Source organism: Scyliorhinus canicula, chromosome 6 (genome assembly GCF_902713615.1).
Source record: "Scyliorhinus canicula chromosome 6, sScyCan1.1, whole genome shotgun sequence".
NCBI lineage: Eukaryota > Metazoa > Chordata > Chondrichthyes > Carcharhiniformes > Scyliorhinidae > Scyliorhinus > Scyliorhinus canicula.
In genome coordinates, this window is record NC_052151.1 from 171,662,724 (window position 1) to 171,682,863 (window position 20,140).

Below are 20,140 nucleotides of genomic sequence, written 5' to 3' on the forward strand. Positions count from 1 at the left end.
ACCGTTTGAAGCTATTCATGCTTCTAACTCAAACTAGTGTTCTGCCTCCTTTATCACATCATTGGTGGTGGTGCCTTCAGTGCCGAGGTTCCAAACACTAAATTTCTCCAAGGTCCTCTGCCTCCTTAGCCTCAAAAGGTTTACTTCACTTTCATGGTCAGCCCTCTTGAAAGTTTCCAGCTTTGGCTCTTGATTATCTGTGAAGCATTCAAATATATTTTTCTACATTAAAAGGCATATTTGGCATCCATCCTTCTTAGGAGAAAATGGACTGTGCCCAGTCTGTATTAAAGATCGTCCACTGTGATTGTATAAGTCAATTTGCATACCAGTCCCTTCCAAAGATGAATAGCATTGGTCGGGGAGACAACTGATACCCGAGTTCCAGCAGGCGTTCTTCTTCACTATATAATCATTAATTTTTTCCCCTGCATTTCCCATACCCTTGCTGACTACTCATCAGGCACTCGGTTCAGCAGCGAGGACTTTACATGCACAGACTCAGATCCCGGTCAACCGGAGGACGTTTCGCAGACAAGGATGATCCACTGGTCACATGCCAACACCAAGCTTGCCATAGAGCATGTATTTGGGGGGCGTAGCCATTATTCATTCAGCTTACATAACCCAACTCATTGTCTAGGTTACCAGTGTGGCGTGATCAGCAGCCAGCAACTCTCAGACTTGGGAGTCTGAGAGTCTTGTTAAGTTGAACAGCTTGCCATCACCTCTGGCATGCAGTAGACACGAGTTGCCCAAAATGTACAATAGCAGCATGGAGAAAAAAAAATGCCAAATAATCTGATGATTCTCCATTGGAATTGATTAAACTGCGTATATACAGGTACACGTTTTGCTCCGGTGACTGATTTACCACACGCGTGAGCACTAACAAAATCAACAGGGGTACAGTCTATGTCCAAAATGACAACCAAGAATAGCATTGTACTACCATATTTCTTCATTTGACAACAGAAAACAGAAAGTTCCGCCATGCCTTAAAACCTATGCTTTCACTTGTATAGTACTGCCTTTATTGCACTTAAAAACCGTTAAGCTTCTACCAACAGTTATGCATATCAGTTCAATTTTAACCAACTGCCAGGCATTTACTATCCCCAAGTAAATTTCTAATTTCTGTGATGTTTGAGTATTGCCTTGCACTGTCGCTCCACTGTTCTTCTGTTACGTGTCAACACTACAAAATATCCTGCTTACAGTATAACCCATGAGTGATTACATTCAGCTTTGGTCAAGATGACCTAAACCTAATCTTCTGAAGTATAATCAGATAGCTTAGTCCATGTGACAGGAGGCATTAATCTACCAACATTATTTTTGTAAATTTCTTGACGTTCTACATTAGGCTAAGATTACAAATTATTGCACTGCAAAGCTGCATTGAAGCCTCCCCTGTAGAACAATTTATTTCAGTGAGATATACTTTAGTGTGGCTAGAACATTAAATTGCACTCTACTTTAATTCCAATGTTTAATTCCTTATCCAAGTCTAGTAGTCTTATTGGATTCCTGGGATCCACCATCTGCAAAGTCCAATTCACCCAGAACATACCTTATCTCATCACTCACTGTTCACCCATTAGCCAAAACAATTAATTATGCACAAAATGGTGAAAAAAATCTCATTTCTATAGGAAATAGTTATGCTATACAAACATGTAGAGATGATCTTGGAATGACATTGCAGCAGTATTTTTCAACCCCCCCCCCGTGCCAACCATCGGATTTCACTTGAATCAGATTCAAAGGAGGAGAAAGCAATGCGCGCATCAGGAGCTATCTTCATCTTTATGAAAACAGAAAATCCAACTTAGCACCTGTCGGCCGTTGTGAAAGGAAACACCATCAGAAGGGTAGTTTTACTCCCAAGGGCTGCAACTCGAGAATGCTGACAGCCTCATGGTGTTTCTAATATGGTATCATAGGTCATCTGCAGCAGCAGAGTCTTGTAATTTGGAGTCGGAGTCCAGATGTAAGTTAATAACTGACTCTTGGGTCTCAACAACAAAAGGAATTTTTCATAATCTGAAACTTGTTTCATTGCCAGTACTTACCTGCACATAACACACATGGACTTTAGATCCTAATTGGCATTGGCGCAACTGTCAAAACCATACCTCCCAAGAAATCACCTTTATCCTGCTTTGATCTCGAATTAAGTTTCTTCTTTTTGGACTGTTCATCAGAAGCCCTGGAGCTCGAGACAGAACAAACTGGACTCTGCCGAGTAGTTCTGTCCAGCAGATTCCATTATGAGATCCAGTCCAGTCGGTACACTGCCTATTTCAGTCTCTGGCTATCTCTTACTTTTAAGAAATGATCCATCTTCACAGTCCTCTTGTCAGCAGTTGGAAAATGGAAACAACTCTGCTCCATGATTTGTCGGCAAAAGCACGTACATGAAATGAAAATCGCTTATTGTCACAAGTAGCCTTCAAATGAAGTTACTGTGAAAAGCCTCTAGCCGCCACATTCTGGCGCCTGTTTGGGGAGGCACATGGAGGGCGCTCGACATCAAGTGTACGAGCTTGATACGGGGCCTGTTTTCTGCTGCCGCTTCACACCAGAAGATTCCACACAGTTTCATACATTTTAATTTAAAAGGCAGCAGCGGCCGCCATTCTCATGTAAAAGCCGGTAACGGACATTGGGCGCTTCTGCAGCGATCGGGGCCACTGCGGGACCGGCACTAACGGTTACTCCATGGCCCTCCCGACACACACTCGTGATCCACCCACAGGTCGCAATCCACAGTTTGGTAAACCCTGCATTAGAGGAACCTTCATTCACCTAAATAGTCGTAAAATTACAATTCGAGAAAAGATACAGCTAGGACAAGACATTGCATGTTAAATGACGTGCAAACTACAGAACTGCTCAGATTACATTCTTAAAAGGTAATTTTACTCTATGGAAGGAGAATAAATGTACAGTTTCTACAGCTGTTCAGAGTACTAATCATAAACATTTTATGCATTATTTAGAAGTTTAAAAGTGCTGGCATGTCACTTACTTGCATATTAAAGATAATAAATGTTCAATATAAACCAGCAAAAACAAAGCAACAAGGATCTTTGATGCTTGCTGCCACAACATGTAAAAAAACAGCTTAATGGGCAAAATGTTTTGTACATTTCTGGTGTTCCAAAACCTCTTCTGCAGTTATATCTGGCACTTCCCCACTGTGACAATTAAGTGCATGGATGTTGGGAATTCTCAGTCGCTGGCAGTGAATTTGGCACAAATTATGTAAATTATGTAAAGATTTTATAGCAGTGCACTTAGAAAATAGTGGCATGATCGGACAGAGTTAGCATGGATTTAGGAAGGGGAAATTCTTCAAAGATGTCACCAAAGAGGTGACGAGAGGGAGCCAGCAAATGTGGTATATTTGGACTTTCAGAAGCTTTCGACAAAGTCCCGCATAAGAGATTAGTGTGTAATATTAAAGCACATGGGATTAGAGGTACTGCATTGAGATGGATAGAAAACTGGTTGGCAGACAGGAAACAGAGTAGGAATTAACACGTCTTCTTCAAATTGGCAGGCAGTTACAAGGGCTACCGTACCAGCCTCCCCGGACAGGCGCCGGAATGTGGCGACTAGGGTCTTTTCACAGTAACTTAATTGAAGCCTACTCGTGACAATAAGCGATTTTAATTAATTTTTTAATTTACTGCAGGGATCAGTGTTGGGACCCCAGCTATTCCCAATATAATTATTTAGAGGAGGGAACAAAATGTAATATCTCCACATTTGCAGATGACATCAAGTTGGGTCGGTGCTGTGAGGAGGATGCAGAGATCCTTCAGTGTGATTTGGGCACATTGAGTGGGCAAATGAATGACAGATGCAGTATAATTTGGAGAAATGCGAGGTTATCCACTTAGCAAAAATGAGAAGACAAACTATTATCTGAATGGGGATAAATTAGGGGAGGGGAATGTACACCAGTGTGCAGTGACTTGTCCATCAGTCACTGAAGGTAAGCGTGCAGGTATAGCAGATGGTAAAGAAGGCAAATGGTACGCTGGCCTGCATTGCGAGAGGTTTCGAGTGCAGGAGCCCCTAGGGATGTCTTGCTATAATTATACCAGGGCCTGGGTGAGGCCACATCAGGAATATTGTATGCAGTTTTGGTCTCCTTATCCTTGGAGGGATGTTCTTATTCTTGAGGGAGTGCTGTGAAGGTTTATCAGACAGATTCCTGGGATTGGGGGACTGACTATGAGGGCAGTTTGAATTGGTTAGGATTATATGCCCTGGAGTACAGAAGAATGGGGGGAGGGGCGAAATGGAGAAGGGGAGAGCTATCTCAGAAATCTATTAGACAGGGTAGATGCAGGAAGGATATTACCAATGGTGGGTGTGTCCAGAACCAGGGGTCACACTGAGGATACGGGGTAGACCATTTAGGACAGGGATGAGGAGAAATTTTTTCACCCAGAGAATGGTTGGTCTGTGGAATTCATTACCACAGGAAGTAGCTGATGCCAAAACGTTGCATGTTTCTAAGAAGCAGTAAGATATAGCACTTCAGGCGAAGAGGATCAAAGGATATTGGGGGGGGGGGGGGGGGGGGGGGCAGGATTGAGCTATTGAGTTGTATGATCAGCCATGTTCATAATGAATGGTGGAGCAGGCTCAAAGGGCCAAATGGCCTCCTCCTGCTCCTATTGTCTATGTTTCTACGTACACGTGCCACAATACGGACACATCACCTTCGATTTGGACGTCATTCAAATTCAGTTTGGATGTGGAAAGCTATCCAGCCATGCTAACATGCAGTCTCTCGCTCCTTCAAACAAAGCATCCAATTCTTCCTAAAATGAATCACTTCTGAGTTTTTAACCTCACCCAAGTTCTACGTCATATGTTTATCACTTTTCTGCACAAACAATTCTAACACCAAGCTTTTATGTATTTTGCTAATTTGAATGCATGACTCTTGGATTCTACATTTGCAGTATCTGTACCATTTTGTACTTATATGAAGTCATTTTAAATTACACCTTTCAAGATTAAAAAAGTGCCCATGCCTTTCTAGCTCATCTTCACATATGATCAGCTTTGTGGCTGTTCTGCATACTTTCTTGTGACTTGAATGTCTCTGTAATCCTGGTGCGAAACACAGGGCATTGTACTCTATTTCCCCCAAGTTACAGATAACAAGCTAATAGTTATCTATGCACAAATGCTACAACACTGGTGGAAACAGATTGCAACTAAACACAAAATCACATATGGTGGCACTGGAAAGTAGAAAACATAACCCCTCTATTCAAGAAGGGTGGGGGGCAAACAGTACAGAGTAGGATAGTTAGCTTGATGTCTCTCATGGGAAGGTGCTAAAAAACCTATCATTGAAGAGGTTATAGCTGGGCAGTTAGAAAAACTCAAGGCAATCAGGAAGGGTCAGCAAGATTGTGGAAGGGTAATCATATTCAACCAATTTGTTGTTGATCTTTGAAGGAGTAACAAGTGCTGTGGATGAAAGGGAACTGGTGGATGTACTGTACTCTGATTTCCAGAAGGCATTTGATAAGGTGTCACATTAAAGGTTATCACGGAAAGCTCATGGTGTGGTGGGTAACATGGATCGAAATATAGGAGAAAACAGAGTATGCATAAATGTGGATTTTTCAGCTTGGCAGGTGTAACGGGTGGAGGCCCGCTGGGATGTGCTGTGATTTAGCAATTTGCATCTATGATTTAGATGAGGGGAGCAAAGACAAGGTAGCTAAATTTGCAGATGATGCAATGAAGGCGAGATAGTACATAAGGAGGTTGCAAATGGATTAATAGAGTGAATAGGCAAAAACCTGGCAGATGGAGTATAATGTTTGAAATGTGATGGTGTTCACTTTGGCAGTGAGAATATTAAAAAGTAGAGTATTACATAAATGAAAAACAACTGTAGAATTCTGAGGGGCAGCGGGGTCAAGGTGTTCTAGTGCAGGCATTGTCACAGTCAGGGGTGCGACCCGCGAGGGTGTCGGAGCTGTCCGCTGTGATACTCCCGATTGCACAAATCCACAGCAGTTGGCGTTTAATAATGCCAGCTGCAAGCGGCCTTCAAAAATGGGCACGAACATAAAAAAATGCGACCGCACTGTGCATGTATGCCCGCTCATCGGTTTGCATGTGCAGAGTTTTGCGCATGCGCACCGATGAGCGGTCATGCATGCACAGTGCGGTCGCATTTTTAAAAATTTGCTCACAGCTCTTTTGAAGGCCGTTCGCAGACGGCATTGTTAAAAGCCGACTGCAAAAAGTTTGGGGAGAATGATGCGATTGGTTGCTTTCTGAACTTTGATGTTGATGAAGTGGAAGTCCCTTACTTCAAGAATGATGAGTGATCCAACGATGGTTTCATCGCAGCTGTAACTTCAACCAAGAAATGTCAACTTGTAAAATCTTGATTTTTAAACATTCCAAAACAAACCGCCTGCAGATTGTATTTGGAAGCTTCATTAAATAACTGATTTTTAAGTGTAATGTTTCGGTGAAATGTGGTGAACTTCCCATTTCTAGAGGATGAAAACATTTTCAGTTTCTGCATTTTTTTTCCAATAGATTTTAGCAAATGACCCCCCCCCCCATGCCCCAAATTTCTATTAAAAAACCAGTTGCTGCGGCTCTTGACCGCAAATTTGCACAATCGGAGACGCAGAGGATTTAAAAAAAATTCTATGTAATCTTCCTGCCTGAAGGGAGGCAGGGAGGCAGAGAGCAGGTCCCCCCCCCCCCCCCCCACCCCACCCCCCAAAACATTGACATTACGTGCTTTGGGCACGATTATAATTCTGCCATTTTGTCAGCAGCAAACAAGGTAAGAGAAAATGTTGGGTCGCGAAGGTCAGCCGGCGTGGGTCGCGAAGGTCGGCCGCTTGGTAAAAATGGGTCCCCGGAAAAAAAGTTTGAAAAACACCGTTCTAGTGCGCAAGTCACACAAAGTTAGCATGTGCGTACAAGTAATTAAGCCTAATGCTACCCTTACTTAACAGAGGAATTGAACATAAAAGTAAAGATAGCAAAATACTGTGGATGCTGGAATCTGAGAAGTAAGGATGCTATGCTTCAGTTAATCAGAGCATTGGTAAGGTTACATCTCAAATACTGTGTGCAGTCTTGGTATGTTTATTTTTGTGTCGGGGCAGTACAAGGAAGTTTACCAGATTGATACCTGGAATGAGCCGGTTGTCTAGTGACGGCTGGGCTTGTTTCCACTGGAATTTAGCACAATGCATGGAGACTTGATTGAGGTATACATGATCCTGAACAGTCTGGACAAGATGGATGTGTTTCCTCTTGTGGGCACTCCCCATAAAAACTAGGAGACATGTTTTTAAGACAGGTGAGAGGAATTAGAGATGGGCCAGCAGCTGGGTGGTGGCGCAGCACAGCGCAACTGTCCTGGGAAAATTAGCGCTCCTGGACAACTATCTGGTAAACCCTCACCTGAGAACTTCTGAGTGTGATTCCTTGGTGCATCTTTGCGGTAACACCCAAATCCAGTGTTGGGTAGCCAAGAAGTTATGGGAATGTCTCCACATGGAAATTAAATCAAATCATTAAGTCTAAGTACTCCTTTAATGAGATAAATTTTAACTATTGCCAGCCAAAATCACTAGCACTCAAAAGGTTGAATTTTATTCCTTCAGGTTGCCTGCATCACTTGGAACAACCGTAGGTTATTCTGTCATGGAGACTGTGGTGCGCACTTTTGGAGGTAATTCAATCTTGCCCAGCTGCATTCTACTGCGGAGATCCATACAATAAATAGAGATTGGCCTCCAGTGTTTACTTTAGAGAATCAGCTTCCTTGATTTGACAGAATATTTGAACACCCAAAAATGTAGGGGTCTAAAATCCAATTGGTTCCCAGAATCATAGCCACGTTCCACAATGAAGTGGAGCTGACAGAGGATCCTGCATCTACTTCCACTTGCAGACCTCCATATGAAAGCACCTTCAGTACATTAAGGAAATATATCCCCAGAGATTTGTCTAGTTTGAATCCTTTGAGCTTATCTACGACATCACTAAGATGGAGGTCCAAGATATTAATTCCACTTGGATTATCTCCAATTATAGTTGACATTACCAACGTGTCCCCGACTGAGTAACCTGGACAAAATTATTCAAACAGTTTTTTTGCTCATTTCTGATCCTATTGCCAACCTTAAGGAATCTCACTTCTAATATACTGTATTGAAAAATTGTGTTGGCATAGCGTTTGCTGTCTGTAATATCCATTTTTTCAATTTCCTCTTTACTCAAACCATAATTTAATTATTTCTGAAAGTTTTGGAAGGCAATTTTACGTCTAAAATTTTCATGAATCACTTCAGCATTGAACAATTGGATATTTTGACTGATCTTTGCATACTTCAGAATATCCTAACAGGGCTTTGTAGATAAAGTGGATTCTAACTAAAGGCAAAATAATTACTAACAGCAGCAAAACTTTGAACTACATAAAAATATTTCCTTAACTTGAGAAAATACAATATGCCATTAGGAAATAAGCATTCTGAGCTCAAATGAAGATTCTGTTCATTCAACGAAAACTTGAAATGCACTTCACTTTGAAATCTGCACCAAATAATTGTCATACAGTAAACAAAGTATACTGATTCAACGTTTTCAAAAAAGCATTATGGTGGCCATGTGAAATGTTGGCACTCTGCACTTGGGCTAAAGCATAGCAAGTGCACATCTCACATGGGAATCTGAAAAGGACACTGAACTAGTAATGCTAATGTGTCACTGATGCAACCCACAGTTGGTAAAACTGAACAAAATGAATTAATATCACACAAAGATGTGTGCGCAAGCATGTTTGCTTCGGCAGTATTTTCTTTAGCCTGGTTATCGGCTAAGCATGTGTGGTAACAATGAAACCCAAATACCAATTTATTTAATACATAATTGTCCAAAACATCTTCATAATTACTGGAAACATTGGGATATGATCATTACCATTATAAATGTAATATATTCAGCATTTCATATTGTCTTTATCAGGCACAGTATATTATTTTGTTTTCTGATTATATAAAGTTTAGCAACTTAGAAGCTGGCATCTAATTTAACTTACTTGGTTCTGCAATGGATAAACTGTACAAGCATACAACAGCTGCTAGGCAACCTTTGGTTTGTTTGAATATTCATGTTTACATTCGGACCCAATGACAAAATGCCAAACACAACGCCAATTTCTTTCAAACAGACTCCATTACACTTGCATTAGGAATGTAGGCAAGTGAATATTCAGAGCATTGGCTTGTCTTCAAACACAAACTACAGCTTTCACACCTGCATTCATTAGCAAATAGTTAATTTTCAAAAAGAATGTTAGGTTACTCAGGGATCAATTAGCGAGGTACACTATTTGAATGACATAACCATTATTAGCTCAAACAACCAGCATTGAAGTAAAAGTAATACAAACTGTTAAGTACTTCCACAATAACACACAATAAATAGGAAATCTAAATTCACACGCAAATCATGATCATCTTCTGGTTTCTCTCGATCTCCTATACTATTCTGCAAACAATTACATCCATACATTTATTTAACTTATTTTAAAATACACAGGTGAAACAATTCACTATGCATCACAAGAGAAATGAAATGAAAATCGCTTATTGTCACAAGTAGGCTTCAAATGAAGTTACTGTGAAAAGCCCCTAGTCGCAAGATTGATTTTCAACAACTTGTCAAGAGATGAGGGCATGTTCAAGAGGAAGGTTTGGTCAAGTTTCTTAAGTAGGGATGGAGGACAAGACAGGATGATTAATGGGAGGATTACAAAGAACAAAAATCCAAATTTTGGAGAAGCAAAGGATTGCGACCAGGAAATAAAGAAATGAAGCTGAAATAGGATGAAGTAATTGAGGGATTTTAAAGTCAGAATGAGCTTTATGTCAATTTATTGGAGCCCAGCAGTGCTGGCAGACGGCAAGAGGATAAGAATGCAGGACGGTGGTCGATGAAGGTAGAGAATATCGCTTTGAATGAGCTAAACGTTGTGGAAGGTGATGTTCCACCTGTGAAAGATGGGCATATGGCCCTGCTTTCTCCCAACGTCAACACTTAGCTCCCAACCCAACTAAACTAAACATCGCATTGTTGCGTGTAGGACCGTGACTGCTGTATTTTACTACGTTACAATGGGGACCAAACCTCGAAAATGCCCGAATGACTGCAGATACCTTTGGACCCCCTGAAGTCATAAATAAATAAATGCAAGTACTTTGGGGTCTTAAGAATGGCTGCGAAATGCACGAGAAAAGTCCAGACTTTTCACTCTATGCCTTCCACAAGGCGGAGTGGATAAAGAGAGATGATACAGCCCCAAAGGGGTCGCTTCACTTGTTTCAGACACCAACATGGTATTTTTTTTTTGCCTCTGCTTCCTACCTTGACTTCAAATTTCCACTCCCACTCACTCCACTCCCCTTGCCAGTTTTAATAGATGTCATCCAAGATAGAAATTACACGGAAAAGAAATAAAGCCCAAACCAAAGAATAACCAAAATAAAAAATGCCAAACTCAGGAGGTATATTCTCTTTTACTCAGGACTTGTCAGACGAATAGGATTCACAGTTAAGAGAAGTTCAGCCAGAAACAGCAACAGTAATTGAAGCATCCCGGGGTTAGCAACTACACGTTAAAGGCAAACACTTGACAACAGTTCAAAAACTGTTTTAGAAGTCCCTGGCGCGTTGACTTGCCGGTTAATTCGCTTTTTGTAAGTTTACGGAAAGCCGCGCAGGGACAATTCTGGTCACAAAGGAAATCATTTTAGACACACGCAATCCGGCGGTAGTTAATGATGGGAGATACAGAGAGAGAAATATATACATTTTTTAAAAAAACTTACCGCTTGCCGGGAGCCCAGAGCCACTTAATTGAAGCCGCGTTATTATTTTCAAACGAAAGGTGAGAAAAGGTATCTTCAAGCGGTAAAAGAGATAAACACATCACAAGCCAAGACCTCCTCCCCGCGATTCGGTCCGGCCCAACATGGCGGCAGCACAGATGTGTCTTTTCCCGGGAGACAGAGCTCCTCCTCCGCCATTAACTCCCCTCCCCTCTCTCGGCAACACCGCCCCGTCGGGCAGCAACTACACCGCGCATGCGGGGGCGGGGCGGGGGGGGGGTTGAATCGGGGCCGCTTGCCTGCGTATGTACGTACGTACGGACGGTTGAATCAGGGCGGCGTGCGTCGCGCGCGCACGTTAATTAGTTTGGCGCGTCGGGTTTCAGAGAGCGACCGGTTGAGGGGAAGGCGCGCATGCGTGGAGCGCAGTGCAAGCGATCGCTTTGATTTTCTGCAGGGGGGTGTTGAATGCGCGCGCAATGGCGTGCGGCCGCGGCGCCCCGCCTCTTTCCTGCGGCTCTCCGTAGCGGGGCGAGTAGGCGGTTTTGTTTTCCTGTGCTGGCGGTGGGTGAGGGTGACTCACCGGCTTCACTCCCCTCCGAGCTCTCGAAATGGCGGCCGTGTGGAGAGCGCGTATTTTCTTGGACTGTGTCGTTCGCTTCTCCGACCGAGAACTGCAATAATCTGTGATCGATCGTCGTCCCTGGTTTACGCGCTGGAAATCCGCAAGCACTTTAAAGCATGGTAAACACTGTTTGAAGTGGCGGCGGCGGTCCTTTCTCTTGATGTGCTTTGGGTGACAGAAGGCAATGCGGTGGTGTCTGACTTTGCTGATTGGCAATGGGCAGAGTGCCCCTCCTCCCTCCAACCAAACTGTTCAGTCCTGGGCTGCAAAACAAAACACAAGGCCTTTCTGCATTTTAAAAAAAGAGGGCTGCAGCAAACCCATTTCTGCTGCGGGGTTAATATTTTTAATTGAGGGGGGTGAAAGCATACACACCTTCGGACCGAATTGCCACCACCTCTACTGCATGCACTCGAACGATTCTTTATTTTAATTTGGCAATCCTGTGCATTAGTGTCTTTCCTCTTAAAACCTAATGTGTAATTCGAAGGGGGGTGAAAGAACAACATAGGGGAAGTAAAAGGGCACTTGGAGCGTTTCTGGCCCGGTCCGGGCGACGTGCGTTAGTTGCAGTGTTGTCTGTTCACATATTAAACGTGGGCCTGCAGGATTGGCAGGCTTGGCCCAGGTTGTTGGGCGGTGCAGGGAGAATGGGGACTTGTAAGGTCCGGGGTTCACAGGGCCTTTCCTGCAGCTCCATGTCCTCTGATTTTAGGTGTTACCCGGGAACTGGTTTGCAGTTTACCCGTCGATCGGATAAAAGTGAGGGGGAAGCTAGAGAATGTGTTGAGGGTGTCTATTGAAGATGGAGAGTGAGAGGTCATCCCCAGTGATGGCATTGGCCAGCAGTTGAATTACTGCTGCCATTGTGAAAACTGTGCTCCTTTTAAGAAAAAAAATATTGAAAATAAATTAGACAATTAAAAGTCGTCATGTTTATGCTTTTGAAACCTAAATACAACTCAGCCAAAGCAAGAATACATATACTACAGATGCTTGAAATCTGAAATAAAAACAGAAAATGCTTGGAAATGTCAGGTATGGCAGCACCTGTGGAGAGAGAAACAGCTAACATTTTGAGCCCATATGGCTCTTCAGAGCACTCAGATACAAAATAAAACGGCAGTCTGAACATTGACCAATTTCAACATAATTTTAAAGATTTTTAAAACTATAAGATAACCGATAACCGTGTAAAGGAAAATTGAGTGTTTTCCTTTTGATGAAACAGTTTGTCTTAATGTCTGGCTTGCCCAAAGGTGTTTGCTTTATGACCACATGATGAACACAGATTTTATCACGTAGTGTACATTGTGTAGTGACTTGCAACATGCAAGAAAGCCTGGTGATGCAGTTGATCACTTCCAAATTTTGTAAATACTAAATAATTACCTGAAATCAGCTAACATGACTTCACACCCACCAAATTTAGTAATATTTTAAACAATGCCACCGTATGGAGAGTATCTTGCTCCACCTTAAAATAAGATACACCAGACCCGTGATTAACTTGGTGATTCAATTGGTCCTGTAATGCTGGTGTCCTCTTGCTGCTCCTTTATTCTTTTCCAAGCCCAGTGAAACAGTGAAGGTAATTAAAATTGTCTTGGACCCAGGATGTGATTAGTTTGATGATTGGGCTTAAATGAGGAAAAAGGTACATTTTTTTTCCAACATCATATATTTATACAGTTATGTCGATCGAGATAGATTGATAATGGTTTTGTCTGTCAACAGTTGAATTGTTGTAGTTCTGACTTGGAAAAGGCAGTCACCTAAAAGGTGACCCTCTGTATAATTCGTGGCTGCGACCATGCAGACATCGTCTAAACAAAATGGTCCTTCCAGTGAGTACTTCATAGAGGAGAATGATGACTGGTCACTACACAAATCGCTAAAATCTAATGCACAGGTACATAAAATAATCAAAAAGGCCAATGGAATATTGGCCTTTATTGCAAGGGAATTGTAATTCAAAAGTGAGGAACTGACTTGAGTTATGCACACACCTTACTCAGACCCCATCTGGATTACTGCAATTGGATCATCGAACCTTAGAAAAGTTAGAGCATAGAAGGAGGCCATTTGGCCCATCTTGTCCATGCCAGTCCAAGGCTACCCAGGTATCTCACAGCACATAAGGTGCAGATCCAGGTACTTTTTAAAAAGAGCTTAGGGTTGCTTTCACCACCAACTCAGATAGCGAATTCCTGGTAGCCACTAGCCTCTGGGTAAAAATTCTTCCTCATTCCCTCGACACATTCTGCCACTTTTCTTGACTCTATGTCCCCAGGTTCTAGAATTCTCAATCAAGGGAAACCGTTTTATCCTGTCCACTCTATCCTTTTCCCTCAATTTTTGTACACCTCAATTAAGTCACCTCTCCGCCACCTTTGTTCAAAAGCAAATACCCCAACCTATCAAATCTCTCCTCGTTGCTACACTTTTCTAGCCCTAGCAACATTCTTGTAAACCTCTGCGTTCTCTCCAAGCAATTGCATCCTTCTTGTAATGTGGTGACCAGAACTGCACACAATACTCCAGTTGTGGCCACACCAGTGTTATATCCTTACTTTTATATTCTATGCCTCTACCATTGATCTGAGCAATAATTCTGTGGAGAGGTATCTGGTTTTGGAAGAGCCGGAGAATAGATTTGTTGGAATTACTCCAAGGCTTAATGGGATCGATTAAGATTGCATGTACTTGGTTTGAGTTTCGATGAGTGTTCCAATCAAGATATTTAAGATTATTACGGGATTCTGTTGGATATGGAAAAAACATTTCCACTGATAAGGGAATCTAAAACAAAAGGGCATAATCTTAACCTTATAGCTGGGATATTTAGGAGCAAATTCAGGAAGTAATGCATATAAAGGGTAGTAGACATCCAGAAATGGCTCACTATGTAAATTGAGAAATTTCAGACTGAGATAGATTAGTGTTTTTTGTTTGGTTTGGATAAGAGAAATAAAACAAAAATGGAGATGTGGAATAAAGTTACAGATCAGCTAATTCATAACTGAGTGCTCAGACAGGCTTGAGAAGCTAAATGACTTACTCCTGTTCCTGCGTAATAAATCTGCTTTTGAATCGAGACCATCAATTTCCTGAAGAAATGACTTTGGGTTGTTCAAATTAGTGATCAAAACATTAATTTCATCATAAAGGTCTTGAGACTTCTCTATTCTTTGTGCCCCACTCAAAAGAGGGAACTTTTATTAAAAGCTTTTTCCTTGATAAGTGACGGAAGTATAGTGTTTCCTTCTGGCTTTACATAGAACAGTACAGCACAGAACAGGCCCTTCGGCCCTCGATGTTGTGCCGAGCAATGATCACCCTACTCAAACCCACGTATCCCCCCTATACCCGTAACCCAACAACCCCCCCTTAACCTTACTTTTAGGACACTACGGGCAATTTAGAATGGCCAATCCACCTAACCCGCACATCTTTGGACTGTGGGAAGAAACCGGAGCACCCGGAGGAAACCCACGCACACACGGGGAGGACGTGCAGACTCCACACAGACAGTGACCCAGCCGGGAACCGAACCTGGGACCCTGGAGCTGTGAAGCATTTATGCTAACCACCATGCTACCGTGCTGCCCTTTATTAAGGCATAACTCCTTTCTCTAATACATTACGCAAATCATTGTTTCAATAGTGCAGCATATGAACACAAGTAAAGTTTTAGTCCAAACCTAAACTATAAGATATTCCAGGTCAAAACAAATATTCCTACAAATAGGTTACTACACTTGATGTTCGTATTCTGTAGCAAATTCAGACCCAGTAGAACGCATACAAAGTATGAGAAAAAACACCATGTCCAGAAAAGTGAAGTAATTCAACTGTTTACAACCTAACAATTCAGTACAAAGGAGCAGCTTTTCTATGAGTTGAATTTTCAAGTTACAAAAAAGTTTGTTGATTTTATGATCCCTAACCTTTTAAAATTCAGTTTCAATGCTATTTATTGTAACAAAATCTTGTATTAGTTCAGTGACACAGCACTTCAGAGCACTAAAGGTCAATTGTAAAAACAATGAGTTCCAATCCACAAGATGCATTCCCAGCCTTTCCAACCCACATGGGGAAGTCAGAAACAAAATAATTTACTGAGATGATATTTTTTAATCAACTGTTGGTTGCTTAAAATGGAGAAAGCTTTAGTAGGAGCAATGCCAGCTATCTGTTTCCCCTTGCTCAGTTATAGTTTGAGGCAAATGTAATGAGATGAATGAAAAATAACATTTTAGACTATTCAACAAATTGTGGAAAGGCTTTATTTTGATCAGATTGGATTTTAATAACACTACAATGTTTGTTCTGAATTAATATTTGTGTCAATTGCAAAAAGCATTGTTTTGATCTTGTGTTCAAGCAGTAAAGGATCATTGGAACATGAAGGGTCAGTGCAGTGTGGTATTTAAGAAAAGAAACTTGCATTTATTTTGTATCTTTCATAAAGAATTATTTCACAAACAATCGTTGTGAAGAAATGTAGAAACCAAACTGTACACAGTGGATAACACATATTATGACCAGTTAATCTATTTTAGTGATCTTGTTTAAGGTATAAATAAGGAGACATGGGGAGATCTCTTCAAATAATGCCATATTCTTTACATCAGGACAGAATCTCTGCGATAGTTCTTCCAGTGTTGTGACCCTACCGTCAGTGTATAGGTCCCTGACTGTCAGAACTTCAGTTTAATATCACATCAGCGAGACAATGCACATGAAAATGTATTTTGACTTTAATTAACATTTTAAAAAATCTTTTTATTGGCATTTTCAAAATTATATGCATTGCCGTTTGTTGTCATTTGTCGTACAGTCACAAAAGTTTATTCTTGGGTTTCTCTATTTACAGTCTGTCACCCCCAAACCCCCACCCTCCCTGCCCCTGGTCCTCCCTCGCTTTCCTCTTTCTGTCTTGTCTTGGCTATTTGTCCCTGGCTACTGGCTATTTATTTATGTGTTGGCCACAAACAAGTCTCGGAACAGTCATGTGAATGGCTCACATCTTTTGTGAAAGCCCTCTTCTGACCAACGGTGTTGAATTTGATTTTCTCCATTTGGAGAAATTCCAATTGGTGGGACTGCCAGTTTGCAGTGTTGTTGATCGCCAACCGAGCAGGATTCTACGGCGAGCGATCAGGGAGGCAAAGGCAAGGGCGTCCGCCCTCCTCCCCATTAAGAGATCTGACTGGTCTGATACCCCGAAGACTGCTGTTTCCGGGCATGGCTCCACCCTCATCCACACCACTTTGGACATTGCCTCGAAGAAGGCTGTCCTGTCCCCAGCAAGTCTGGGGCAAGACCAGAACATGTGGGTTGGTTGGCCGGGCCTCCTTGGCACGGTTCACATCTATCCTCTGCCTCTGGGAAGAACTTGCTCATTCGGGTTCTGGTCAAGTTGGCATAGTGGACCACTTTTAGCTGCCTTGGGTTGAGCCTTGCGCATGTGACGGTGGAGTTGGCCCTGTGCAGTGCTTCGCTCTAGAATCACCACCCTATTTCAAACCCCAAATCTTCCTCCCATTTCCTCCTTGTCATGTCCAGTTCAGTGTCGGCCCTCTCTAGCAATCGTTCGTACATGTCACTACAGTTCCCTCTGCCTAAGATGCCTGCGTCCAGTAGCTCTTCTAATAGAATATGGTGGTCGCGGGTATGTACTTGTCTCCTTCCGCAGGAAGCTTTTTAAGTTTATAAGCTGCAGGTAGCTGAATTTTTTGCCTTTAGGTAGTTCGAATCTCTGCGACAGTTCTTCCAGTGTTGTGACCCTATTGTCAGTGTATAGGTCCCTGACTGTCAGTGTCCCCCCTTCCTGTCTCCACCTTTTGAAGGTGGCGTCGGTGAGTGCTGGTGTGAACCTGTGGTTATTACAGATGGGGGCTTTATCGGACATTTCGGTGAGTCCGAATTGCTGCCGTAGTTGGTTCCATGTCTGGAGGGTGGGTATCACCACAGGGCTGCTGGAGTGTTTCTTGGGCGGGGATGGAAGTGCCGCCGTGGCAAGAGCCCGGAGAGAGGTCTCCTTGCAGGAAACTCCTCCGCGCGCACCCACTCGGCTTCTGGCTCCTTTGTCCATCCCATCACTACTTCCGCTGTCGCTGCCCAGTGGTAGAATTATAGGTTTGGTGGTAGAATTGTAGGTTTGGGTTTTGTTCTCTGGATTTTGTTTTCTGTAGGACCTTCTTTGTGATCCTAGCATTCCTTCCCCCCCCCCCAGTCAAACGCCGTGATTAATTTGTCCAATGAGTTGAAAAAGAGACGTTAATTTACATAATTGTAACTGATGAATATCAGGGACTGATTAAGCCTGTTTGTTTGGTGCCTTACCAGAGTTCTGATGTAAGCCAGTAACAGGTTAAGTAATGGATTACGGAAGTGGTATGATTAGCTATTGTGTCCTTCCTTTTCCTGTGGCAGTTAAGCAAATGTAAAAATTGAAAGAGTACAGGCTCATAAGAGGTTAGTCTCGAGCAACAAGATATCCATGAACTAACTGAAAGCGACCAGTGAGGTTTGGAATTTAGCCCGAGCAAAAGTAATCAAGGTAAGTACTTTATTTAATTAATACATCATAATTTGATTCAAGTTGCTTCATTTTGGGGGATTATTATCAATGGTCTGATTTAGATTAAATAATTATATAATGGTGTGGTTAGTTGGATGGATGTTTCTATTTCAGTTTGACTATTGTTGAAAGCAACATCAGAAACAGCTGTTTAAAAAGAATAGTGTAGGACCATTAAAAATTTGTTTCAGTAAATAATTAAACTTGTCAAAGTAGTACCTTTTAGTAATTTCAGGAAAGGAAATAATTCAGCATGTTCAAGTTGTACTGGCAGTCCCACCCTCTAATAACAGCCTCAACATTCTTTTGATCTCTGTATGTAGATTGCTGGAAATTTATAAACAACTTGTTTATAATGCTGATCTCAATAAGCCTTACAATAAGTTCCCGATGAGGGTGTGTCTTATTACCATCTAACCCTCTTCTAATATTTTTTTTTTTTAAATGTTTTTTTATTGAGTTTTCATATTTTATATATGACAAATTACAAGTTATTAGAGAGAGAGAAAAAAAAAGGAAAAACACAAAAATTTAACATGAATATTTACAGGTAAGCATCTTCATAACAATAATTGTGGCCGCCCCCTTTAGCCAGCATACACCCTCTTCTAATATTTATACTCCATACAAATGATAAAATGCAAGTGTATACCTGTTGGATTTTGCCTATGGAGAACATAACACAAGCGATATGGCATAAATGATCAGCTTGTAATATTTCGTTCTACTGGTTGTGCAAGTGTTGATATTTTTTGGAAACTTTGTTAAAAGTGAACAATAAGTGAATGCAATTTGGAATTAATTTTGTTCATACAGTTTGATGTTTTGTCTCCATCCAAGTAATTTTCTCCCTCCCAGCAGAGGTGAGAAAAGGGAGAGAGCTTTTCACCCTCATGAATCCAGGTCCTGCCATCCTGGCTCCAAGCTTCATTCTTGCTGTTGTTACAATTCTTGACCGGACCCTGGGATATGGGAAGTGGGGGGAGATCCAGTTAGGAACCAATAATGTTTTATTAAAAGTAGATAACGGTTGAGATTCAACACACTTGTCTTTTTAATAAGGAGACAGGATTCCATGGGTTTTGAACAAACAAAAGTAAACTTTACAAGATCAGAAATTTACAAGATATATCTTGTACTCGAACAAACAGATGAACTGTGTTCGAACACACTACACTACAGAGTAAATGAGAGATGCCACCAAGACAGTCAGCAGGTTTCTCAAGAACCTACTCTGAAGAACCTACCCCGACGTCAGTAAAAACCAAGTCGAACAATCTCATTGAAACTGTCTCACGAGGGATTCCGAGCTTAACCTTCAAAGATCTCTCTTTGGAATTCTCTCCAAAGGTTGTTCCCACAGGGGCAGCTTTAACAATGGCCCACCTCATAGAGTTTCAGTCTCGTATTTAGAGATTCCTTCTCCCTTCCAAGCACACTTTCAGATCGATGGCCAAGCAGAAAACCACTGCTCCAAAGTTCTACCATTGCCCAATGACCCTCTTTACTTAAAATCTGCTCTCTGCGGCTCTTTAAGTTTGGAGCCTGTTTCTGTGACGCCTATTAGCTGGCCGACTTCCCAAAACTGCTTCAAGAACTGCTCCCTGACCCTTGAACTGATCTGGGAACTCTCAAAACACTCCCAGAGGGTTCCATCACTGTGACTCGGCAAGAGCCAATCTAACAAGCATTGGCACATCCTGTACCTTAAATGTTACAATCTCCACACTCGACTAATTAGGATCCAAGGACACACAGGTCAATGGATTTCAGGACAATATATGTTGTGAAGCCTCCCAAACACCCAAATATGGCCATGGCCGCAGGTCGAGCATGATGGCAACAGAAAGATCAGTTTGGGGGAAGGTATACCCTTGTCCTGAACTCTTGAGTCTCCTCTGCCCCAATTTGTGAACTAATTTCACCCGAGAAACACATGCCCTGTTTTAAATCCCTCCCAATTCCCTGACCTAACTCGATGCCTTCCAGCTGGAGGTGACATTATTTTCT

At 42.0% G+C, this 20,140-nt stretch overlaps 2 protein-coding genes across 6 annotated transcripts in view; one reads left to right on the top strand and one right to left on the bottom strand.

The window, feature by feature from the left end:
- The window catches only part of mak (male germ cell-associated kinase), a 74,850-nt gene extending 63,704 nt beyond the window's left edge, over positions 1–11,146 (bottom strand). Inside the window, exons 1-2 of one of the 3 annotated variants that reach the window (XM_038800437.1) lie at positions 10,917–11,145; positions 7,483–7,569 (exon numbers count right to left, since the gene is read on the bottom strand). The gene's annotated coding sequence lies outside the window, so the exon portion shown is untranslated. Of the gene's footprint in view, positions 1–7,482; positions 7,570–10,916 lie in introns of all 3 variants that reach the window. The other 2 variants (XM_038800438.1, XM_038800436.1) reach the window with 2 other exon arrangements.
- Positions 11,147–11,422: 276 nt separating this feature from the next.
- Positions 11,423–20,140, top strand: part of fbxo9 (F-box protein 9) — a 118,956-nt gene continuing 110,238 nt past the window's right edge. The window contains exon 1 of one of the 3 annotated variants that reach the window (XM_038800440.1): positions 11,423–11,660. In XM_038800440.1, the coding sequence (XP_038656368.1) occupies positions 11,658–11,660 (3 nt within the window). In that variant the 5' untranslated portion in view covers positions 11,423–11,657. Of the gene's footprint in view, positions 11,661–18,026; positions 18,110–20,140 lie in introns of those variants that run through there. The other 2 variants (XM_038800441.1, XM_038800442.1) reach the window with 2 other exon arrangements.